General features: G+C 43.0%; 1 protein-coding gene across 3 annotated transcripts; it reads right to left on the reverse strand.

Annotated features, from left to right (window-relative positions):
• Positions 1-455: 455 nt before the first annotated feature.
• Positions 456-21383, reverse strand: DUSP27 (dual specificity phosphatase 27, atypical). Of its 3 annotated transcripts, XM_019619936.2 has the most exons (7): positions 21207-21383; positions 20489-20636; positions 18308-18402; positions 17383-17635; positions 16177-16394; positions 11805-14665; positions 456-1612 (listed from the first exon to the last, which is right to left on the reverse strand). In XM_019619936.2, exons 2-6 carry the CDS (start codon positions 20599-20601, stop codon positions 11838-11840), a joined length of 3507 nt encoding a protein of 1168 aa, XP_019475481.1. In that variant the 5' UTR covers positions 20602-20636; positions 21207-21383; the 3' UTR covers positions 456-1612; positions 11805-11837. The 3 variants fall into 3 exon arrangements, with proteins under 3 accessions (XP_019475481.1, XP_019475471.1, XP_003202896.1); XM_019619926.2 differs by lacking the exon at positions 456-1612 and having other exon boundaries at positions 10804-14665; XM_003202848.4 differs by lacking the exon at positions 456-1612 and having other exon boundaries at positions 10804-14665; positions 17383-17614; positions 21207-21382.
• Between the last annotated feature and the right edge of the window lie 4108 nt (positions 21384-25491).

Genomic DNA, 25491 nt, shown 5'->3' on the forward strand with positions numbered 1-25491 from the left:
ATCTGACTGTATGTGAATCATTTCTCAAACAGAAAAACACATGTAAAGGTGCCAGTTTTGCTAGGAATGGATGCCCCATCCAGGGGACAGCCTGCACTTGGATCTGAAAATGCCTGCAACACCACAGCATGACCTGGAGCCAAAAGATGATCCAGGCACCAAATCAACAAGTTATCCCAGTGTACCCCACACCCACATCACTGTGACATGATGTCAGAAATGTGATGTCACAGTGCTGCCGGGAGGCTGGAGAATGCAAGCAGAGGGGATGTCACCACTGCTTCTGGCAGCAGCCTGCAATCACCCTGATTAAGTAGTACACATGAGGCTGCAACAAAGCATTTTTTTCCAACCTGTTCCCAGAGCCCTGAGCTTTACCTGAGGTTCTGACACCAACTCAAGACACAGCATGTGAGCACCCTTTTTCCACTTGGTATTCAGGCACCTCAGAAGATGGGAGATGGTGCTTTAACTTGCCAGGAGAAGGTGAATCTGTTTCCATGCGCATATGGATGCTCTTTTCCTGTGCTGTTGTCTGTTCTGGTATGAAAGAGGGGCTGCTAATGAGTCCCACATCAACTATTTCTCTTCAGATAGATTATTTCAGTATTCTTTTGGCCGGAAAGACGAAGCGCAGCTTGGTGGCTAGCAGTTAGGAACACTCACATGGGAGAGGATAAGCGTGCACTAATGAATCCTTAACTCTCTCACGTTGTATATTCTCTGGAAAGAGGCCTGGAACATATGTCTCCCCCTCTCCAGTGAACACTTAATCGCTAGTTTAGAGTCACGCTTGTGCTCTCTTGAGGCCAGCAACTGTTTAATTGTGCCACATACAGCTGAGTGATTGCTCAAGGAGAATGACTTTGTTAGTGAGTTGAATTTTCAGTCTTTTGAACTTTTCCAAGGTCTTCCTCTGTTCTTCTGCAATATTGGGCTCAGTCACTGGGTATCAAATATGTTGCCAGACACATCTCTTTCTCCCAACCTGGGTCTGTTTTGTTCATTTAATTTGAAGCTCTCTTAGGGTGAGAACATCTTGAATTGTGCTGCATGCTCTACATATTAAAACGGTGCTAGTGGAGGCCTTTGGATACTGATGGAGTAACAGTACATAACAACACCCTTAGATATTAATTTATCGTATCAAAAAGTCCAAAAGGATGCTAAGAAATAAAGGGAGGTCACGAAGAGGAAATATTTGGCAATGTTTTGTATAAATATCAGGCCTAAATAAATAAATAAATAAAAAAGACCTTCCCCACAAAGAGAATCCTGTCTGCATCAAGGCTGGCACAGGCTGCCCAGGGAGGTGATGAGATCACTGTTTCTGGAGGTGTACAAGAACCGTGTAGAGGTGGCACTGAGGGACGTAGTTAGTGAGCATGGTGGGGATGGGACGGTGGTTGGATCTTAATGGTGATCTTAATGGTCTTTTCCAACCTCAATGATTCTAGGATTCAATAAAGTGGTCATTAGGTGCAGCTCTCCTGTAGCATCACGATAGCCAGGGGTAGCACAGTTCTCCATGAAAAAGACTTGTGGTTGTAACGGTGAATTAAAACACTTGTTTGAAATCCTCATTCTCTGCATGGTGAAGAAAGTATGACAACTATTAAAAAAAAAAAAAGTGAAAAAATGAGCTAGAGGTAAAAAAAAATCTGCTCTTGTTCCCCCATGCATAAAATGGAAGGTAAATTCCCTGTTAGCGTCAGCAACGAACACTGAAAAAATCTCTTTGACATCTTTGCATAGGAATGCCGCTCTATTTACAACATTAGTACTTTTTCCTTAATTGGACAACATTTTTGGAAACATGGGACTGACTTCGCAGAAATACTTTTGATGGTCTCTGCCTTTTCCTAATGTTTTTGTAGTGAAATAGCTATGATTTCATTTTTGCAAAATAGAGACTATTTCACTGAAAATTTCTAGGAGAAAAATCACTTCCACTTAGCAATACTATTAAAGCCCCTGAACTGGGCCACATTTTGCTATCAATGCAGTTTCAGGGACACTTAGAAAATATTTTGAACAGCAGGGAGAAAAAGTGATTACCAATACACAGTCTCTCAATGGTGTGAATATTGCGGGTTATTTTCCCTTTGACTGTTTATGGCCTATTTACAGTATAGTCATACCAAATCAGGTCATAACGTGGCTCCTTTTTTATAGTGAAAATGGAATCAAGCATCATATTTTATTTACTGTATCTCTCCCACAGAGCAAAGGAATGTCCAGGTGCCACTCAAGGATGATCTCTTTTCCAAGACATTCACAACTGAAGAAGAGACAAGGAGAAAGGTGACTGGGAAGAATAATAGGCAAGTTAGTCTCCATTTCTATGCACTTGAAGTAGCTGCATTGCTGTCATTGTAGCAGAAGTGGAGTTATAAAGGGAACTCAGTTGTGGACAGAGGGGAGAGAGTGCAGACAGCGTGAGGAGTTATTTTACTGTATGTGGCTGTCATCAGACCAAGCTGTGGACACATGTATGAGATCAAGACAGTGACATATTATTCCTATCACCCCATCCATACAAGGCAGTGGCACTGTGTTACAAGTTTAGAAGAAACAAGTTGTTTGAACTTGTAAATGGCAGCTTAAAAGGGTAATTGCTCTGTTGTGCTACAGACTGTAAGTAAAAGCCTCACCTGGGTGTCTACTCATCAGAGAAAATCTAGCATGAGAATTGACTGGCACTAAACTGCTGCATTTCTGGCATCTTGTGTATCCAGTGGGGGGGAAATCTGTTAGCCAGCACTGAGAAAGCCTGGGCATGGATCACTTCAGGAAGGAGAAGATGCAAAGCTCTGCCAGAGGTCTGCTGTTGGAATTATCCCAGCTGCCTCTCCAGTGAGCTGATAGGAAAAATAATATTACTCCCCAGTGTTAAGGATGCATACAGAAAAAAAAACAGCTTATAAGCTGATCCATAGGATTTAGCAAAGGAAATACTTTCCAAGAGACAGCCTTGTTTTCTGTTGTTTACAGTATCATCTCATAAGGGTTATTCCTTTTTTGTTGTGAAGAAGAAATAAGCTCAAATGAGGTTCCACACTGGTTTAGATTAACTTATTTATAATTCTATGTTTTATTTTATTTTATTGGTTGGAGACCCTAGCCTATCAGATAAGATCTTTGCTCTACCTGGAATATATGAGCAGCCATCCCTCTTCATACGACAGAGATGAGGTCCTACATACAGAGGAGCACCTGGCTTTGGGTTCCTAAGTCAGGCAGAAATAGAAGAATAACCTGTTTTTAATTCCTGTTTAATGTCTAGTAGCTCCTGGTTACTCCAGTACTTCTTTCCAGAAATGAGTAATGAACTGAAGTGTAAGAAAAAGCTCCCCCAGGATGAAACAGAATAATTTTCTCAGGACTACTCTAATACTTCCACAGCTGTAAAAAATACATATTTATTATACACACACACATGCATAAATAAGGGGAAGCACTGTTGAACATTAGCTTCAACCAAGAGCTGAATTTCCTAGTGCGCTCCAGGCTGAAATTTCTGAAAAGCCAAAATGCTCACTTGCAAGCTATCTGCACAGCCCAGGTCAGCAGGCAGCAATTAGCTTCTGAGCCATTCACTCTTCTTTCCATCTTCCTGATGGATATTTCATCTGAGTTTATGCTCCTCTCCCTTGCCTGCTCTTCACCTCTCTGTCTCTCTTTCCAGTAAGGCTATGATCTGTCACAGGCTCTCAATGGACAAGACCTATACATCCCATCACAACACTGTCACAGGCAGCTGCATTAGACAGGCCAGGATGAAAAGCAGTTTGGAAGGGAGAGAAGCCGTCATGCTTCAGGGAAGAAACTTGAACTCTAGCCAAGGCAGAGAGATGAAGGAGGACTTTGGGCCAGGCAGGGAGAAAAATTCGACTCAGGGCAGGTTATCCCATAATTGCCCACTTAGGCTTTCTTTAGACCTTCTAAGATGCATCTTGTTCTGGCCAACATCAGAGAGAAAAGGGGTGGATCACTGGTCTGATCTAGCAGGGGAATGAGCTTCTTCATTCTTTCTGCCGGTGTGCTGGGTTTATAACATTTTCTGAAACCACAATGAGATCCCTTTTCCAAGCATGACCCTTGCTCTGCCAGTGATAGCCAAAATTCCTTCCCCTCGCCCCGTCCTTCACACTTCCACAGGCAATACAGAGAGAAGCCGGTACAAAGCCAGGTCAAGATGATAAGAACAAAGCCTTGAAGACTGTTCTTAGATACCAGCTTTACTTCAGCTGAAGAGGGAATTTTCAAAGAGGTGAACTCTTTCTGTCTCTCTCTCAGGCGGGAGTCTCCTGGGAGGAGAAGAAAACAGCTTTCATTTTAGCGAGTCATGATATTTATGGCCCTTTTATGAGTTTTGTTTGAAAATATGAAAGTGGATGGACTCAAATCTGTTTCAAAAGAGAGGAGATGGGAAGGGGAGAGACAGAGCATATGAAGGGCAGGTGGGTCTGAATCATCTGCCCACGTTCAAAAGAAAATCAAATACCTTCTTTGTTTTAATATGGACCCCTTCTGTCGGTCATGAGGATAATGTCTGACCTTTCCTTGCATAGGCCCTTTTATCCCTAATGACTTACAAATTTTATACGTCTGCTACCACCAAGAACACTCACTTTGGGATGAATCAAGACAACTATTCAATTATGCGACTGCAGCACCATGCAACAGGTCAGGTCTGATTGCTCCCAAGAAGCAGACTTTCAGATCTCGTCTCCTGCAGAAGTGAAAGCTTTATACTGCATTCCTGAGGGGCGACTGTCAGCTTCTGCTTGCTCACATACCTGAGTTTCATGTGGGCTTTCATCCATCCTATTTTGGTGTCTGTTCAGCAACTGAGGTTGCACCCTCTTGAGGGCCTCCTGCTTTTCATATGTGGAATCTCCTCTGACCCTTTGCCTCCAGGCAGTACTTCTGATCCAATTCACAGAATAAGCAGCACATGCCTTGCAAAATTATCGAGGGAGGGAAGGTTAAGTTGAAGAACTAGATTTTGCATTTAATTTTGGAAGTACTTAGGCCTGTGGTCATTTTATCTGCCCTGTGAGCAAACCTTCATAGGTTATGGCAGTGACTGAGGAATTTCTACGAGTGCAATGTATAAAGCTTCCCATTAATTGGCAGTTTCATAAAGGATATTGTGGTATCATAAAGCTCTCCTCTCCAACAAGGAGAGAGAGATGATCTACCAGACCAGCAAAAGGCCTTGGACCAGATCTGCATTCAATACAGTCATTACAAAGATCAGATTGCTAGGATGATCCATGAAGATGTGTGAAGTCATACGATCTTTAACACCAACTGATGCGTGCTGCATCTTTCTTTGATACTGTGTCCTGCAATAATCAAATGTAGAGATCAGAAACAGCTTAACCTTTGAAGTTAGGTATGTCTCTGGCAGTATGTGACCTGAAGCATTCAGCTATCTGTTCAGTTGTAATCAGTTATTGCCACAACAGTCGTTTTCTAATGTCACTCAGAAGTCCAAAAAGACTATAGGACTGTGAGCTTTGGGTGATAGATGCTGTTGGTAGTCGGGTGATGCCATAAAAATGATCGGTTCCTTTAAACATTTCTGTCTTCTACCTAACATCTCCTATGTCTTGGTTCAGTTTTATGCCTATGTACATGCCCTTCTGAATGGATTTGTTCTTTCTTCCGTGGCTGCTTGTTCAGGTCCTTGGTAAGTTTGAATCAGGTTTCAAGATTTATTGATCTGGCCTTGTCCATTTTGTGGTGTGTTCTTTGATTTAATTTAATGACCGTAAAGCATTCAGGCATGTTGGCATGAAGGGTGCACTGGAAAACACTAAGTGATTGATTGATTGATTGATTATAGAGAGACATTGTTCTCTCCACAGTTAACAATGAAGCTAGTTTCCCATTACACTCATCTCTGTCTTCCAGGACACCCATGCCTTAACTAAAAGTTAACTACTCTGTCTAAAATTCCCCAGGTTGGAATCTGCTGCGGGAGCAGTTACATTTTTTGCACATGGATTAGGTTTATCTATTTTAAAGATAACAAATATCCTTGAAACACAATAGATAGGGGAAGGCTCAAAGCACGGACTGTCCCTTCTCCTCCTCTCTAAGGTTATTTTTGCACCACCACATCTGGATGGCTTGACATAGACATTCCAACATTTACTTTAACCTGTTGGTCGTAGGGAGGAATGAAACCATACTGTCGCCTGCTCTTATGATTCATAAATGATGTGTTCAGTTTGTGTCTGTGTATGTATGTGTGCATGTGTGGGAGTGGGTGCAAATGCACCCTCTGGTAGGGGAACAGCAGTCGCAGAAAAACACCGAGCTCAGAAGATACTGAACAACTGTAGCAGAGGGAGAAAAGGAAGTAACATGAAATCAGCTCCTGAATAAAATATAATGTACCGAAAAGCAAAAGGCAGTCCAGAAGGAAAAAAAAAAGATAAACTTCTTCCATATCCAAAAAATGTATGTTCATAGGGTTAGCCAAAATGACAGAGCACTCATTTAAACGGATTATGCTGGTACCAGCAATGTAAGCAGCCTAATCCCACACCTCAACACAACCGACTTTTAACCTCTATCCACTTTTTACACAAGGAGCAATATAACAAATCTTGTTGGCATTTAACTGATTACTCCCAGACAAAGAAGTGAACACCTTTCTGAGAAGACTGGGGCAATTCACACACCATTTAGAGCGATGATCCCATCTCTCTGGAGAACTGTTTATTTGTTACACATGGTTTACATTTTTGGAAGTTCCTTCACAACCGAATAGGCAGAAAATTAACACAGTTTGGTTTTTCTGAATGGCAAATGAAATTCCATAGAGTGAGCAGGGAGCCTTCACAGAGATTTTGCTGGAGTGTATGAGCATGCAGTTTCTGTTTCCGAGCCCTAGACTGTATTAATCCCATGCTTTCTGCATCTCTGCTAGATTGTCTATAAATTTAGGAAGGTTATATGGATACTATGTTTTCACGTTATAATGTATATATCCAATATATTTCAGCTAAACCTTTTAAGGAAATGCAGACAATGCAGCATAACCATCCCCAACTAAAACTTTTTGTCTCATAATTCATCTAGCTCTCCACTACAACTAATGTGTAAGCATTTCTCAAGGAGCTGTATAAAAACGAAATTGTGCTAAATGCCTTTTAAAATTACCCAGTCTAAACTAGAGCCACAAGCAGTAAAACAAATTGCCCTGAAAATCCTAGGGGGGGGGAAATGGGCTATAGCCCTGCCCTGCCAGTACAGCCATGCAGCAGGCAGCTGATACACCAGGAGTAACTATTTCTGGCAATGCTTCCACTTCCTTTTAAACTTGCTTCTTGAATTCCCAACCTAGCACATTTTATCATTGATGTCCCATCAACATCTGTCACTATTTCTCCCAGTCCTCTTCAAATTTCCCAGAAATCCATAATTTCTGTAAATCCCACCATCCCCCTCCTTCCCACAGAGGTTGCCCCATGGTCTTTCACCAAAACTGTTATACAGGTAAACAGATGAATATTTGGCATCAGCCTCTTTGGCTCCCATAGATAACTTTCATCCACTGTAATTTGCCTATTCATATCTTCATATCTCTTTTTCAGTACTTCCTATCTCCAATTTCTCTTTCATCATTTTCTTATTTATTTCACTCAGACCAACATCAGATGTGTTTCTCTGTCCTGCTATCCCTCCTTTACTTCGTTGTTTTCCACATAAACCTGGGTTTCTACATTTTTTTCAAAGGACATCAAGGAAACAAGAGTAGTAAAAATGTGAAAAAAACACAGGACTTAATGAGACTGAAACACTGAGCACTAAAATGGTAGATGAAGTCCAAGATTAATAAATGTAAAGCATTGCACATAGGAAAATTTAGCCTATAAAACGATGATCTCAGAGATGACCACTGCCACCCAGCAGCACGATTTTGTGGCTATAATAAATAGTTCAATGAAAATGTCACCTTGGTGCTCAGTAACAGCCAAAAAAGCATGCAAACTGTTACGAGATGATAGGGAAGGTACAGAGAAAAATAAAGGAGGCCATTGTGCCACAGGATAAATCCCTGCTGCACCTGCACTGTGAATACTGTGTGAGGACTTGGTCGCTCATCTCAAACATGATAAAGTAGAACTACAAAGGGTTCAGAGAACAGTGGTCAGAGTAATCAGAGACATGGACCAGCTCCCATAGGAGAAATGAGAAACTCCATTAGGCTGCAAAACAGGCAGCTAGGGTGGGACATAATGATAGAAGTGGGTAAAATCTTGGGGGTCACGTGGATTCTAATCAGGAATCTGTATCTTGGCATTGAAGTAGGCTGGTAAGGAGCAGGTTCAGAACAGAAAGAGTGTGCGATGGTTTAGCACTCAGTGCATAGTAAGTGTAGAACTTCTTGCCAGAAGAGATCATAGAGGCTAACAGGTACAAGGCTATAATGTCTATAACTCAGAAATGATTAGGCACCTCCATGGAAGGAAAATCTGTCAAGGGCTATTAAAGACAAAAATATCACATTTGGCTCAGGAAGTCCTTGAGTTGCAAATGACTGGAAGCGGGGAGATCATCCTGGGGAAAAATCACTTGTATCACTGCTTTTATATTCTTCCCTAGGTATTCACTGTTGGTCTCCATCAGAGACAGGATATTGAGCCAGATGGACCTTTGGTTCGACCTCATATAGCCTTTCTGATGTTCTTATGTTTATATTCCTAACTGACTGTACGGATGCTCTTTGCACTTTCACCTTCCACTAAATAAAAAAAATCCCCTCACCTTCCTGCCTACAGCAGCAAAGTGAGGCTGAGAAAAACATCAGCCCCAGTGCATATTTGCTGAAAAATCCTTCCCAGATAAATTTGGATACTTACCTACTCTTTTAGCCTAATGTCAGAACTAAGTGTCATTGCTGAAAAAACATTCTCTCTGCGGCTCTGATCACCCGAAACAATTGGTGCAAACCTCTCCTCTTTCACTGATTCTGTATCGCCTTCTGAAACCTAATCTTAAAACCTGACTTTCTAGCCTCCCTTCAACCCCTTCATTTCTGTCTCTCCTGGTTATTGGTCTTATGACTGAATGCTTTAATATTTTCGCCATGCAAGGTCTTTATGTCACTGTTTCATGTAATTTATACTTGTGAGCTGGAGCCTTTCCCAACTCACTTTCAAGCACAGGCCATGTACTGAATGGAGTCCAAAATTATCCCCACCCCCTTATTGCTTTGGGGGTTTGGCTTTATTAGCAAGGATAGAAGCAATAAGAAAATAAAGTTCAGCTGTTTCTAAGGCTTCTCCCTCATGACTGCTCAGCCAGTATCCTAGATGGCTTCTCCCCAGCAAGCCATTTTTATCTCTCTTTTAGACAAGGGAACTAATAAGCCACCTACCTCAGTGAGTCAGCAGAACCCACTTAACCCTTTCCCAGAAGGGTCAAAACTCGCTATCAGGATGGTTTGGCTCAGGCTGGTTACAGAACCATATTCTGCCCCTCGGTCTTGAATAATTTATTTGTGCGGCAGACCTGGATTACTGTTTAAATCAAAATGCTACCCAAACAAAGGCTGTGCTGTGCAGTGCAAAATGAAACCAATTACTACATCGTATGATGCTCATCTTTTACAGTGTGAGATGCCCCCTACAGTACCTGCAGAGGACAGGCGTTTCTGTCGAGAGCAGCAGCAGCCTTAGGAAGCAGGAGAGATTTTCAGAGGGAACAGCCTTTGTAAAAGAGCAGATTCACTGCCTGAAGGTGTTGTGCACTTTCACTTTGATCCATCAAAACTAAAGTAACCACTTACTGCTGTAAGAAGATAGAGGACGGATCCTGTACTCACGCTTGAGATCTTTTTAAAATTGAAATTAAAGTAAGCTCCAATTAAGCATAAGCATCACATTGTTTCGCACAGAGCAACTTTAGCAGAGGTGAAGAATAGCAGAAAATACCTATTTTAGCACACTGCAGAAATTCAATGTAAAATCTCCAAATGTGGATCAAAGCCTGAAATGCCACCACTTTAAAGGAAAACCTCAGAGAACTATGCAGAAGTAAGGGATGTATTGTATTGTATTGTGTATTATATTGCAGTAGCAGTGCACTATAAGCCTTGCAGCACCTTTGAATGCCTGGAACATTAACAAGACAATGTTCCTTGTGTACTTCAAAAATGAAATCTGTGCTTACTCATAAAAAAAAAAAGACGCAAGTAAAATATGTTCTTCTTATTTTTCTAGGCTTGGTATTGTTCAATCACCTGATTTTGAGACTCCATTCACCTGACAATACGCAGCTATCATTTGCCCTGGTCCTGGCTGTCAGAAAGAGTAATCTTTATCTTCAGAGAAGCAGGGATAATGTCTAATCAGTGAGTTAGAGTCAAGGTAAATGATGCTAAGTTTAGGAAAATTGGCACCTGCATTTTGTTATTAGTAACCATTATTTAGATAGCATAGGTGACGTGCGTAGCATCATACAGAGAAGGACAAAAACTAGACTCTGTGGAGCTTACTACCTATATTACACAATTAAAATAGTGAGAGGCGCTAGCATAACAGTATACTGAGCCCTAAGCATTACAGTGAGAAGACAGGAAGGACAACTTTCTGTGAGAGAGTGATGCTGTGCTGTTGCATCATCCCTTCACTGATGTTTAACATTCAGTTCTGCCAGAGGGCCCAGAAAGGGAACAAATAACTCCAGAGAAGAAACCCAGGACAACTGGCCGAGGTGTTTATAAGAGAGAGGTGGAGGATGTTGCCGGTAACAAAAAGTTGCAACACGCCAACTAAACCCACCACCTCCTAAATCAAGCTTCAAAGCACCACACTCAATAGACGTACATTTTGTCCTTAGAGAAGTCTCTGCACCGTCTTCTACCAACATTTTAGTTATACACTGTTTTATTATGAGGTCAGTTTGTGTATCACTCTTTTCCAATAAGGTAATTGTCTTGAAAATCAAGACATGACAATCTGACTATAGACATGAGAGCACAGACTCAGCTGAGCTGCATACAAACAACAAGTTGAAGCCAGTGCTCCAGAAACCTAGCCTAAACTATCACTAATCTTCACCCTAACTCTAAATCTTGAAGTAGATTTTAGACTGCTGGCAGTATTACCGCATTTTCCTACGTTGGCCCAAAGTTATTTGCAGGAACCAACCATGAAGCAAAGGTAATTCCATCTAAAGGACAAATATTGTACCACATGAATACATTCATTACTGCCTTGATCTTCTAAAAAGAAGGAGGCATTTTCTTTTTTCTAGCATTTGACTTTACTTCATCTACTCAGTGAAAGAAAATAGTGTCTGTATTCTCCTGAACAGTCTTATTTCTGTAGGCATTCATAAGACTGGAAAAGAAAATGGAGCCTTTCTAGCAATATCTTCTCAAGTAAAATTGATTAAGACAGAAACTCTTCAAGTTCCTAGGAAAAGCTGTTGGCTTCTGCCTTTTATGATGAAAAAAAATCCTAGAAAAATGTATGTTCGGTCTTTAACAAAACTAGGAAATTGAAATAATCAAAATGTGATGTGATTGGTCTTTTGAATGGAGGTGCTACCATTACTTTGCTGCTGAAACATCACCTGGCTTCTAACATTGTGTTCCTACCTACATTGATCATTTAATACTAGCATCTTCTTTCTGAAAAACCACAAACACTTCCAAAACTTGACCTCTTCCCTTTATCGCTTTTGATTAAGAAAAAAAACTATCTGCAGGAAATGCCCTGCAAACCACAAAGGATTATCAGAAATATAATGATGAGTGATTCCAGGACTCTTACACTCTGCTTGTGTTCCTCTAATCTGATCCTTGGTCACTCTTCCTTTCTCCGACGGAGTTTTGCTGTAGTTTCTTCTAGTCGGCTTCTCCATGCAGCAATAATAGCATCATCATCCAATTCTTCTTCCTCCTCTTTACGCACACTTCGCTTGTACTGGGAGAACTGTCTAGATGCAAATCTCTCTTCACTTTGTTCCACTTTTGCCTCTTTCTTTCCATTCTCTTCAGACTTTGAAAAGCTCTGAGTGAACTTTCTCTTAGCTCCAAATTCTGACATGTCTGACATGGCCTCCTCTTCACACGCCTCCACGTGATGAGATCTGACTCGACTCTGTGTAGATGATTCAGGGGATTCGGAGTCAAAGGATGATTCCGGTGTTTGGCTGAAAACATGCAGTTCCGGGCTTTTTTCACCAGAACTTGCTGTCTCAGTGACCCTCGACCTTGTGAACTTATACATCTTTTTGTCCTCTTTTGCCGAAGCAGAGGAAAATCTTGACATGGTTCTCAGTGAATCTCCTTTTGACTCATAGGAAGAACTGTCCAGCTCTTCTCTCTGGGATCTGGAGAATCTGTAACTGGATGTTTCAGAATCCATCTCTCTTACTTTGGATGACCTGCTGTATTTCTCTCTGAAATTCTCACTTTGATCATGATATGATGACTGTTTTTCTGCTTTCAGACTACTGAGCCACTTGGTAACATCAGTCTCTACTTCTGACTTCAGTGCACCTGTGTTTGCAGATAGACTGGATAGAGTAAAGATTGTATCATTTCTGTCAAGATCTGCTTGCAATGGGTGCCTGTAGTTGTTCGTTATACTCTCCACATCACCTTCTACTTCACTTTGCTCACCTTTGGTCACCTTTTTTTTAAATAGAGTGCTGCGTTTATTGTCACTTATCACCTTTTCAATTTGGTAATCTGACATTTTCTCTCTCATTTCCATTTGCATCTCCTTCTCCTTCCTGCTGAGTTTCTTTAGGTCAACATCATCGGCAAAGAGGCTATACAGTGGTTTGCTTGTTTGCATAGTCTTCATGTTCGAACTAGTCCCTTCTGCCCTCCCATTTACAGAGGTATTGCAAGACAGGACAGACTGAGACTCAGCCCTGTGCACATCCTGCTGACCGAGATGAGAGGCAGAAAAAGATGAGCCACATTGAGAACTGAGAAGGGAAATCTTATCGTCATCTACACGCCTGCCAAGGTCTCCTGACATTACACTGGAGGCCATTGCAGACGATGGACGGGACAGCATCATGATCTCATTTTGCTTTTGAGCAATGGTTTCACTGACCACATTAGCAATCCAGTTCTGAATGCTTGCCATAGATATCGTGTCACCTGGGCCAACTGGGAGATTGGGAAGGGGAATATTTGGCTGTGCTGTCCCAGTGCTGCTCCTGGCCTGTGATAAAGATGAATGATTTGTCTTCATGCTCAGTGTAGAAGCTGCATCCTCAGCACCATTCGCAGAAGGCGCTGAGGCCCAGAAAGCAGACAGCGGGATACTCCCACTCATTGTACTGTCTGTCTCCCAGCTGCACATGGACTGGCTTTCTTCTAAAATTTTCTTTGAACGTTCAAGGAGCTCTACACGTCTCTGCTTCTTTTTAGCTGAAGCAGAATCTTCACTTTTGGCAAACTCTACAAATTCCTCCTTGCTTTCAGAGCCCACCTTCTTCTGCCGCTTCATTTTCCAAGCCTGGTAAGCACTCAGGTTAACATCTGAGAAATTTTTCTCTTCAGTCCCCTCCTCACCAGTCTGGCTGCCATCTTCTGCTGGAGATGGTGCAGAAGACGATGATGATTCTAAATCCTTCTTGTGAAAGCCAAACTGGATCCTCTTGATCTTCCATCTTTCTAGAGGAGTCAACTTGTCTTTGTTCTTTTGGCAGAAATTATAGAAGGAGCTACAGTCTGACAACACACTTTCCTCATCCACATCCCTCTCCTTTCTTCCTGTTTCTGGGGATTGTCTCTCCCCACCATTCTTATTCTTAGAACGATACCTCTGAACAGCTTCCTTCTCAATCTCCATCAGCCTCTGGTTCCACATGTCCCAAGTGCTCTCTGAAGACATGGAGTCTGAGCGGCTCCTCCTCATCCTGCTAAAGCTGCTGGCTTCCAACTGTCGCTTTAAGGTTCGGATCTCAAAACTGCTTACACTCTCATCATCACTGAATTCATCTGATCGGTAAGGTCTTCCTCCCATGTTAGAATTTTCATCCTCCTCTCCGGGTGGACCCTTCATTTGGTATTTCTCATTTCTGCGCTGCCAGTCATGGATCCTCCGATCCACATTCTCGTCATATTGCTCCCCTTCCTGAGCCAGAAGCCTTGGTGACATTCTTTTTCCATGCTCAGTTGCTGATTCCTTTGCAGGTAGACCTTGTTTCTTCCTCCATTCCTCATATAACTGTTCCTCTTCCTCCTCACTGATGAGGGTGGAGCGTTTTGAAACCCAGCTAGTTTTTCCCACTGATGAAGAGCTCATAAAACTACTTAGCATGCTGATGTTGTCTTCTTCTTCTACTGTGATGGAGTGTGCTTTGGGTCCTATGATACTTTCGGAGTCCTCAGCTCCAGACAGCCGGGAAGATGTCCCAGGGTGGGTGACAGGACTTTGACTAGGAGTAACATCTTCATCTCCAGTATGCTCCAGCTCTCGTTCCTCCAATAATTGCTCGTTAAGCTCCCTTAGCTGCTTGAGGAAGCCATCATTGGGGTAAATGGCACGCTTCTTTCTCAGAGTCATCAGAGCCTCCAGAATGGTCATATGGTGATAGATCATCAAGTAAGCAGCCACCAGCACAGCTGAGCGACTGATTCCCATTTCACTGCTGACAAGGATTTTTCCTACAGACATTGAACATAGAAGTAATTAGCTATTTCTAAAACAGAGAGAAGTTGCTGTGCACAAATACATTCTCTGAATACTGTTAAAAACAGTAGAAGTCTAGATACATATGAACAAAAACCACATCAGTTTCAAAAGCTGTGGGCATGCACATTTTAAAACAAGCTAAACAACATATTTTCACCTATACAAATCATTTCTCCAAATAATCAAAAAGCTTACAATAGGTATTAGAAAGAAAAGTGATGCAGTATTCTTCACTCCCAGGCTGACATAGGGTAAGACATGTAAGCTTTCCAGGCTTTAGTTTTCCCATGTGTGAAAAGGGAGCTGTTGGCGGTAGCCTCCAGGAAATTATTCGGGGATACACAAATAACATCAATTAGGACTTTTAAATATAATTTTATATTAATTTAATCTTCTTTTTTTTTTTCCCCCCTAGAGCACGTATCTGCTCTTTTGCAGGGCACACCGAATCTGTTACAGGTAGACTGGTTAGAGGCCAGAGCCAGAGTAAATCTCAGAATAGAAGGACCAAGCAACTAGAGGAAGAGAGCTGATTTTGACTCCAGTAAGCTGACACAGGTACTTACTCCAAAGTTTGGGACCCACTGTTCTCTAAACAGTGAGAGCCAGAATGATCTCCTGTATTTCACAGTGTTTACACAGTAACCATATCTTGCAAAAAAACCTAAGCTTTGGCACAAAAAGATTGGTTTTTAAATATAGTTTTATAGCAAATTAAAGTTAAATAAAAGCCTTGTGAATACAAAGAGAATAAATGAGGCTTTCCTAACCTGCAGACAAGTGACATTATTGTTCCCTGATTGATATACTCCAATTTATCAACGTGCTCTTTGCACTGAAGCTTAATGAAGCCAGTTTAAACACCTCCTGCCTGACTGCTGATGTGTTACTATAGGTATTTTCTTAATGTATCTGTTCCTACACTTTCCAAATAAATGTATTTTACATCTTAGTACAAGAGACCTAGTTGTCTTTGATGTGTTTCAACAGCCAGTAAAGCCTATCTAACAGCTCATCCAAAGTGGGAGATCTCATTCCTCTTCTTTCTTTCTTCTGTCTGCCTTCATCTTCCCCTGTGTAGTCTTTGGTACCACTTGGTGATCTAGTTCAACTTACTAGCCTAGTAAAAAATCATCTCTTCCTTGGAGGGCAGTTGGATTTGCTGTCTTAGTGAGCTGAAGTCAACAGTGACCCAAACTGAGCATCAGACATATGCAAAGGGAATAAATGGGAGTTATGAGTAAGAACATGGAGGAGCAGAGTGTCCCTCCTCTTGTTCATAGTGGTGAGCTATTGAAGATGGCTTTCTGTTTTGTATGAGGCACCGCAGAAATGGACAGTAGGTGTCCACAGTAGTTGGATACAAAGAACAATGAATCTACCCTCTACCCACTTAAAAATGTAGCATCCACTGTTTATCAGAGTAGCACTTCCATCCATTAATTCCCAAGCATTCCAAAGTAGTATAATCTTTTTGACTTACCTCTGTAAGTCAGCAGGGCTTCATCCATGAACTCTGCAGCTGGATGGAAGTGTTTGGAGATATCCATATCTGGAAAATCATCCACTTCAATGCCCATATATTGGATATTTAGACCATTGTAGAAATCTGGTCCTGTGTATACACCTGTACCATGAGCTGCGTTCAAGACATGTGTAATGCCCAACCTCTTCAAACGACTTTTGTTCACTGCAACACTCCTTCAGAAAAGAAAATAAGGTGTTAGATATCAGTGTTCCTATTTCAGCTAGTAAGGAAGCTGTGTGCTGCCAGAGCTACCCAATTCCCAGTCTGTGTCACTCATCCAGCACGTGGCTCCCCTGAGACCATAAGGTCTTTTGAGAGTTCTGCAAACATTTCTCTACAACACTCACTGGGAAAAGATAAACCTGCACTCATCAGTATTGCTGCACACTCTGTTTCAACTTCAGCTTGATTTTAAAATCATCCTGCCATCTTAGGTTCATGCCATTTACTTATTTCTCCATTTTTATTATCCCACAATTGAGGTTTTAAACTGTATCCCCTTCTAATTTTGTGCTGGTCACCTGTACAGGTGTCTCAGTGTACAGGAAACCTAGCCATTTCCATCCCACATTTGCTATAGTATTTCTTTTTCAATTTTCTTCTACACAAGAAGGACTTTAGTCCCAATTTCAAGGCCAAATTCCAAGAAGGAAAGCTCAATTTGGGCTCATTTTCCTTTTCTTCTGCTACATTTTCTGAAGCTTTAAAATAGCATAGGAATGCTGCTGAATCCTTATCCAGACGTATTTACTTCTCAGCACACAGAGATCTTTGCACTATGTGATCTATGCGAGCATATATATATGTGAACACATATTCAGATGGCACAAAGTTGTTCAGAAAGAGCAGTGAGGCAGTGGCACCAGCTACACAAGGATAGAGTGGAGTCACTGTCCCTGGAGGTATTCAAGACCATGTAGATGTGGCACTGAGGGATATGGACATACAGCGGAGATGGGATAGTGGTTAGACTGGGTGATCTTAGTGGTCTCTTCTAACCTTAATGATTGCATGGTTCGATGATTTACATTCTAAAAAAACACTGTGACTTTTTAGGGATGAAAGGTATTAGATTCATGTAATATATGTTGTGTCTTCAGTGGTTCCATCTCAACCTTCACTGGGAATCTCATGCAACTTGATTCAAAGGCTGACACTCACTTTTCTGCTATGAATACATTAGGCCAGACTTCATCCACGGCATCTCTGGGAGTCTCCAGCCTGTCCTTTACAAGTGCCCTCTGCAAGTCCATGACACATGGAGTGTTAAACAAGCTGGTGTCATCAATCTTTTCCTTAACTCGGTTGTACAGGTCTTCCACCATCAACTGTTGTGCAGACTCTAACATCTTGGGACACACTGCATCTACCTTGATGTGCTTCGTCTTCAGTTCTGGAACAAACTGACGATTAACTAAAATCATGTAAAAACAAATCAAATACACAACTTGACATTCTTTGCTCCCAAAATAATGCTTGTGAATTCTTTTTCCCTGTGACTTCACACTGTCCTGTCTGCAATGCATGCACATACATGCTTACCTAATAGCCTGAAGGATTTTAAAATGGGAAGAGTATAGTCCTCTTAGTCCAGAGATACAACGGGTTGGGAGTTAAAGTGCATGCTCATTCTAGCCCCAAAAGAATGGAAGAAGACACTACTGCAGCAAGCAACTAGCAACCAAACCATTTCCACCAATGTAGTACATGATTCTGCCACAGATTCAGTCCACAACTTCAAAGGAAGTCACCAAACCTTTCTGTATATTATTATTTGCTGCCCAGAGATATGGTGAAGTAACCTTCCCTGGATGTGTTCAAGAGCCCTGGACATGTGGCACCAAGGAACATGGATAGTGGGCATGGTGGTGGTGAGTAGATGGTTGGACTACATGATCTTAGAGGTTTTTTAAACTTTAATGATTCTATAATTCTATGATTTCTTCATGGTTTTCACCTCTGCCCCAGACGTGGTTTGCTCATAAAGGCTTTTTTATCATTTTGAGGTCTCTGAATGTAAAAGGCAAAACAATTGCAACTCAAGTCTCTACTATGAACATACTTCTTTTACATTTCCTCCTCTTACCTTCATTGATTATTTGTTTGGCAGCCACAGCAGATGACAGATGGATAGGCTCCATGAATATGCTTTCTGTATCAGTGTCCGATATCATTGAGTACCTGCCAACAACCACACTTCCTATTAGGCAAATGCTCTCTGCTGGGATCCCATCTCCATGACCCGTGATCCCATTAACCCTTATATCCATTCTAGAAGACAACAAGAGGGAACTGGAGCAAAAAGGATCTACTGATGATAGACAGAATGGGAGCCCAGCTCTTCTTGAGCCCTCACACTGCTCTCCAGAGGAGAGCTAAAGGCTTCAAATATGCCTTTCAATCCATATAAAAAAGGTCCTGAGGGAGAGGAGCTCCAGTGAGCTGGGAGTACAGAAGAGTAGGCCAGTGGGGAAGGTTTTAGGCAGAGAGATGTCTGGTTTGAGACAGGAAGAGGGATGGATCAAATAAAACAATCTCACAAATAACTCTCACCTCAACAGACAGACATGAATGTTGTCCTATTAAACAATTTAAAACTAATTATGATACAAAAATGCCATTTGTTTTCTGTTATCTAATTGTCTGTATGCATCCTTTGGCTTATGACAAGCAATTCAAGCATTAAGGTTGAAACTGTCATTAGCAGTGTTCCTCAGAGGGTCAGTATAGGGGTCCATTCTGTTTAATATTATCTGATGACCTGGATGAGCAGATTGAGCATTTGCAGATGGCACCAAGTTTGGAGGAAACATCAATCTGCCTGAGGGTAGGAAGGTGCTACAGAGGGGATCTGTACAGGCTGGATCACTGCGCTAAGGCCAGTAGGATGAAGTTCAACAATACCAAGTGCCAGCTCCTGTACTTTGGTCACAGCAACCCCAGGCAACACTACAGGCTTGGGGCAGAGTGGCTGGAAGACTGTGTGGAAGAAATGAACCTAGGGATGTTGGTCCACGCTCAGCTGAACATGATCCAGCGGTGTGCACTGGTGGCCAAGAAGGTCAATGGCATCCCGGCTTGTATCAGAAACAGTGTAGCCTGCAGGAGCAGGGAGGTAATCATCCCCCTGTGCTCAGCACTGGTGAGGCCGCACCTCGAGTAATCTGTTCAGTTGTGGGGCCCCCACTACCAGAAAGACATCAAGGCCCTGGAGCCTCAGAGAAGAGCAATAAAGCTGGCAGCGGTTCTGGAGCACAAGTCTTAAGGGGAGTGCTGAGGGCATTGGGATTGGTCTGAAGAAGAGGAGGCTCGGGGGAGACCTTATTGCTCTCTATAACTGTCTGAAAAGAGTTTGTGGTGAGGTGGGGATCAGCCTCTTCTCCCATGTAACAGCAATAGGACAAGAGGGAATGGTCTCAAGTTGTGGCAGGGGAGGCTCAGGTTGGGTATTAGGAAACATTTCTTCTCTGAAAAAGTGGTGAGGCATTGAAAGAAGGGGGAGGAGAGGGGAGGGGAGGGGGAGAAAGGAGGGGAGGACAGAAAAGGGAAGGGAAAGGGGGGGCTCACTTTGAATGACTGGTCAACAGAAGAAGAGTGATTTACGAAGATCAACACCTAGTTTTACTTTATATGAGCTCAGTGAATTTCGTAAACAATTCTTGAATGCATGTAATTAAATGAAATAAGCATTCTGCCTACATTTTTCTGCAGTGTCCCACAGCTGAGGGTCCTAATGTGAAAAGTTTCATAGCCTCCTGATTGAAGAGGTTACTGGGGCAGATTTTTTTCAAACAGACCTCTCCTCCCTGCCTTCAGCTAAAGCATCTCAAAGTGTATAGAAAGTCCTGCATAGCATTTTGCTTAGGAAAGGAGTAAAAGGGGTTACTTAAATATGGTACTAAGGAACATGGTTTAGTGGGCAATATTGGTGGTAGGTGAACCGTTGGACTAGATTATCTGGGAGGTCTTTACCAACCTTAGTGATTTCATGATTCTGTGACCTTTTTCCATGTTTTAGGAGTAAATCATGCTTTTTTTTTACATGCACTAACTCACTGCTTGCTCAATGACAGCTTTCTGTTCAGTACCCAATGCCTGCAGCTAAAAAATAGCTCTCAACCAAACCCAAATCTAAAGATCCTACGTCTTTCTTGGGGAAAAAAAAAAGGACAAGCATAGACATAAAACATCCACAGGTCCTTATAGAGGGAAGAAAAATTGACTATGTGCTTTTAGAGAGAAGAAGAGAAAGGCAGACCACACTCACCGACTGGGCGAAGGACTGCGCAGGTAGTGGGCCTGCACTGCTTTCACGTCTGAGCCATCCTTCTCTTCATCAGGCACCACTTGCTCGCTGTCTGAATCCCCGCCGCTGGCCATGGCAGCTGAGGGAGGCTCCACTGGAAGGGAGGAACCTGCAACACAGCACCGTTACGTGTAGCTCCAGGCTGGTGGTGAACCCTGCCACAGGGTGGGCAGAAGCGTTTGCATATCTTCCCAAGCAAGGCGGTGGTGCAAGGAGCCGTGTCGGCTTCTCTGCCAAGGCACCTGCCGATCCTGCGTCCTCGTGCCGCTCGCTGGCTGGTGCCCAGCAGGCATCAGGGCCTTCCTTCCCCGTGAGTAAGCACACAGGAGGCCAAGAGGAAGGCTGGCGGGGCAGAAACTCTATCTCCCCCCTGTGCATGGTCTCTGTATGGAGCTGTATGCCGCCAGGCTGGGACAGGAGAGCGTCAGGGAAAGAAACATGAGACCTCACCTCCCCAGCATGAAACGCTCCTCCAGTTCCAAGCCAAAGCCATGGTTTTGGCCAGCCTTAACTCTCAGGATTTTGTCCTTGTAGCCCTTTGCTGGGAGGCAGCCGTGCTCACCCAGGATGGCCGTTGCTTGGCCTGGAGCTTGAAAACACATCCGCTGCCACCTCCCTGGGTGGAAGCAGCAAGCTGACAGGGCAGCAGGGAGGCAGAGAGCAAGGAAATGGCACTTACCGCCTGTGCCTGGATGAAGGGCTACGTCCCCGTCGGGGCACAGCAAAGGAGCCCTGAGAGCGGGGCAGGAAACCTGGCAGGGAGCTGTATAAGGGAGAGAAACCCCACTGCCCCCCTCTCTCCCTGTGCCTTCTTCATCGAGGGGCAGGACAACTGTCGGCACCAAGCCTTTATCAGCCCTCTAAATATAGCCTGTTCCAGTGCTGGCTGCTGGGCTGCAGGGGGAGGAATTCAGTGCCTCACAGGCGGCAGCTGGTCAGCTGCTTAACTCCTTCCCTGCTGCAAGACCTATCCCCCTGTGCTTTTTCTCCTTCCAGGAGGCACCCAGAGAAAAGACCAGAGCCACCGAGGCTGGGCGTCACCTGCTGGGAAGCTCTAGGTGCCTGGGATCTAGCCAGGCACAACCTGAAATGCTGGGGTGACCACTGATGTCCGTGGGACACACCGTGAGGTGTGAACCATCCTGAGCTACTAGAAGCGAATGGCATTTCACTTCTGGATAAGCTAGCACTCAGGTGCACTGCATCTTCCTCTGATACCACTTCAAAGAGGAAAGCTCCATTCTGGACTTGCTGGCTCCCAGCAAAGCTTGCCAGACCAGCTGGTGGGGGAGAACACTGTGGAAGCTGGAACCGCTGTTTACAGTACGGATGGCTCCAGTTCTGAGTCATGCGGTGATATCCCACTGTTGACTCCTTTTGCAAACATAAAGTGAACAAGAAAGGACATGTGAAAGGGCACTGACCCTTCTTATGGCATAGCTCTGTGCTGCCGTGGTGTGCTGGGCAGGGATGCATCTGCCCTGTGCTTCATACCCGAGGGCTGCATCCCCACAATGGGATGGGGCCACATCTGCAGGGATGCTGCAAGGCAACAGGGAAGAACCATGAAGCAGGCACCCAGTTCTTTTGTGTACTCATAGCCTAGACTTGTCTTTATCCATTTACTGGGCTAGGCAAGTAGGAACAAGAAAAAGTGATATATTGAATCTTGGGAGTCACACCAAGGGGGAAATGGATTTTGGATTACAGGTTTGAACAGACCCTAATGTACCAAAAGAGGAAGAATTAGTTGATCTGGCAGCTGTCTTCTCTGCACGATGCAAGTTTTAGCCACTTCTCAAATGCAGTGCCACGTGTGTTCATGTTAGTTGTTGCTAACTGAGGCAGGAAGTGATCCAAATAAGTTTGCTTATGGGCTCCCATATTATTGGAGAATGGAGTTTAGTTTCAGGAGCACATACACCATAGACATCCAATAAAAACTGATGCTTTTAAGTCACTGAATTGCTTCAGAAAATCCACCTTGTGAATCTTTGGATACAACTGCATGTTAAACTTAGAATCATAAAATCATTCAGATTGGAAAAGACCTCTAAGATCACCCAATCCAACCAGTGACCCATCCCCTCCATGCCCACTAACCACATCCCTCAGTGCCACATCCACACAATTCCTGAACACCTTCAGGGACAAGGCCTCCACCACCTCCCTGGGCAGCCTGTGCCAGTGCCCAAGGTATTTATAGGACTAGAAAATCCTTCCAAGCCCATCACAATCACCCACAAGTAGAGATTCCAATAGGACCGCATATGTTACATAGAGAAACACAGACTGCCTGAAAGTTCTTCCTTACCTTTTGTTGTAACAGCTTATGGAATCATGATGGCAGTTCTTTTAGTGGCGGTGTCAATGCCTGTGAGTTTTGAAGCACATACTAGACAGGGAAAGAAAGTCAACACAGAAACCACATTAAAATCCCTTAAAACTGCCACCTGTCCCACTCCTTCTGCACACAGAGCTCTACAGAATTCTTATAGCTAAACTGTGCATTTGTTTCTCACATTTATCAAAAACTCCTGAGGCCCTCAAAAAAGAACTGTTGGGAAAAATGATCAGGATTTAAGAGTCTGAATATCCCAAACTAACAGGAGTGGTAAATAGAGGGCATCTAAACAAGTTGCTTAATATCAGATTTATGTACGTGTACAGAACATGCTGAAGCATATTCTGTCTATAGAACTTAGGACAACAGATTTATCTAGGTAAGTCTACAAAAACAGGGCATTATCCATCACAGTGCCAACGTATTTACTTACTGCTTACGGACACATCTGTAGGCAGCAAAGAGTTTAAAAAGTGTGATGGCCAGCTGCACTCAGTTAAATGTAACATCAGGTATTTGCCAAAGCTGCCTTCAGCCCTCCTTTCGTTCTCCAGATTACAGGTTTAACCCCGGCAAGCCCCACACATCCTCAATACCACACAACCACTTGCTCATGCTCCCCAGGTGGGATCAGGGAGAGAATCGTGATGGTAAGAGTGCAAGAACTCATGAGTTGAGACAAAGACAGTTTTCTAAGCCCACTAAAAGCTGCATGCACAAACAAACCCAAGCTAGGAATTCATTTGTTGCTTCCCACAGGTAGGGAGGTGTACAGCCACTCCCAAGAAAGTAGGGCTCAGCACTCATAGTGATTCCCTGTGAAGACAAACACCATTGCTCTAACGCCCTTCTCTTCCTCATTCTTTCTGCTTTTGTTGCTGAGCATGACGGCATGTAGTGGAGGACATCCCTTTGGCCATGTGAGCAGTGGCTGGATTTTCACTGTACATGCCTCAGTGTAGCTAGCATACTGTAAGTCATTGATCAGCTTATTCAACAGCCTTTTTCAGAGGAAAGAGAGGAAGTAACTTTGGCACACACAGCTGTTGTGCAAGCCATGCACTTGGACAGATGAGCATAAGAGCTTTGAACACCTGGCTAAGATTCACAGAATCCCTAGCTGGAAGAGACCCCAGAGATTATAAGATGCTACGGTTTTCTTTTAAATTCCTAGGGCAAACTGAGAGAAACTGGCTTGTGGCCTGAGGAGGAGGCTGGAATTACAAAGGACTGTACCACTATCATTCATGATATCATCTGACAGATCTATGCAGGTACTGGTTTGTATTTCCTGGCAAAGTACCACAGAAGAAGATCGGTTACTACCTTGGGTGATTTCAGAGTGGCAGGCACTGCTTGGAAGACTTCACTGATACCCAACTTCTGGTTTTTTGCTTTGAGCTTGTTAGCCTTATTCTTACCCCTCTTTTTTCTGTTGACTTGCAACAAGTTGGTTGCCTTGCTCAGGAACCTTCTATTATGTTCTCATCCATATTTCTTCCAAGCTGAATAATCACAGTCTACCTTAATTTTGCTTCATGTAGAACTTTTTCTGTACTTCTGACCAGTGAGACACCTTTTTACTGGATTCTGTTGTTGCTATAAGTTTACATGGCTTCAAAAAAGGACTGAACAAAGTGAGAAAAAAATAAATGAATCTGTCTGGGGCTCCAAGTTCTACAAAGATATGGCACCAGGAAATCCCTGAACTACAAATCATAGTCATGCATCACTGCACCTGGCCTAGATTCTTTCTGGACATCCACCACTGCTGGCTGTCACAAAAATGGACAGTAGGCTTTTGGTCTTTCCCATTAATGCAGTTCTTACATTTTATATTATATTTACTCTCTACCTTGCCTATTTTTTTTTTTTAAATCTCTTTAGAAGGGGTTAGGGAATAACAGTATGTGCTGACAGCACTACAAGTACGAGAGCATTGTATTTTATATAGTTGTAATGATTTTTCATTTTTCTTTTCTATTCCTTCACTAATCATTTCTAGACTTACCTACCTCCATCACTAAGTACCTAATCAATTTTTAAGAGAATTATCCACAACTTCAGTATTCATCCTTGCGTAGATTCCTCTCTTGTCTGTTTTCATTTACATTTAACAATATAACATTTGAAAACACAGAATTCCTAAGCAACTTTATAATTCAGTTTCTCTGTATCTTCACATACTTCTACAACTCTTAAATTCCACTGCTCTCAATAGTTTTGTCCCATCAGGGAACGTTTTTAAACTACTTTTCATTCCCTTTGCCAGATGATGCATGATTATGCTGCTATAGTTTTAAGATTACGCAGGAGGAGCCCATGGAGGCAGATCTACCACAGAGATGAAGAACAACTACCAGAAGTGGATCCACCTGTGACATGACTTGGCATTACCCTTAGCGTGCCTTGACTCTCTGCTGCAACAGCAGGGTGGTAGAATTGCAGGAGCACCAGGCCATCTTTTTGTCTGCATCACAGCCTCTGCCCCCGCCATTAACTCAGACACGCCAAACAATGACTTCAAACGTTGTGCTGTTCACTCCCAATTATCGTACTCTTTGGATCGCCTCCACTCTCTCTTTACGTACCTGTGTGTTATGAGAAACTGGGAGAGGCA

This window comes from Meleagris gallopavo, chromosome 1 (genome assembly GCF_000146605.3).
Source record: "Meleagris gallopavo isolate NT-WF06-2002-E0010 breed Aviagen turkey brand Nicholas breeding stock chromosome 1, Turkey_5.1, whole genome shotgun sequence".
NCBI classification, from domain to species: Eukaryota; Metazoa; Chordata; class Aves; order Galliformes; family Phasianidae; genus Meleagris; species Meleagris gallopavo.

What these genes read in the sequence shown, in the direction of transcription:
- DUSP27 (XM_019619936.2), bottom strand. Translation starts at nt 20,601, where the DNA reads ATGGCCAGCGGCGGGGATTCAGACAGCGAGCAAGTGGTGCCTGATGAA. An exon ending in CAAACAAATAATCAATGAAG is followed by an intron (nt 17,636 to 18,307) that starts GTAAGAGGAGGA and finishes ACATGATTTTAG; the next exon opens with TTAATCGTCAGTTTGTTCCA. An exon ending in AGCCCTGCTGACTTACAGAG is followed by an intron (nt 14,666 to 16,176) that starts GTAAGTCAAAAA and finishes CAATGTCTGTAG; the next exon opens with GAAAAATCCTTGTCAGCAGT.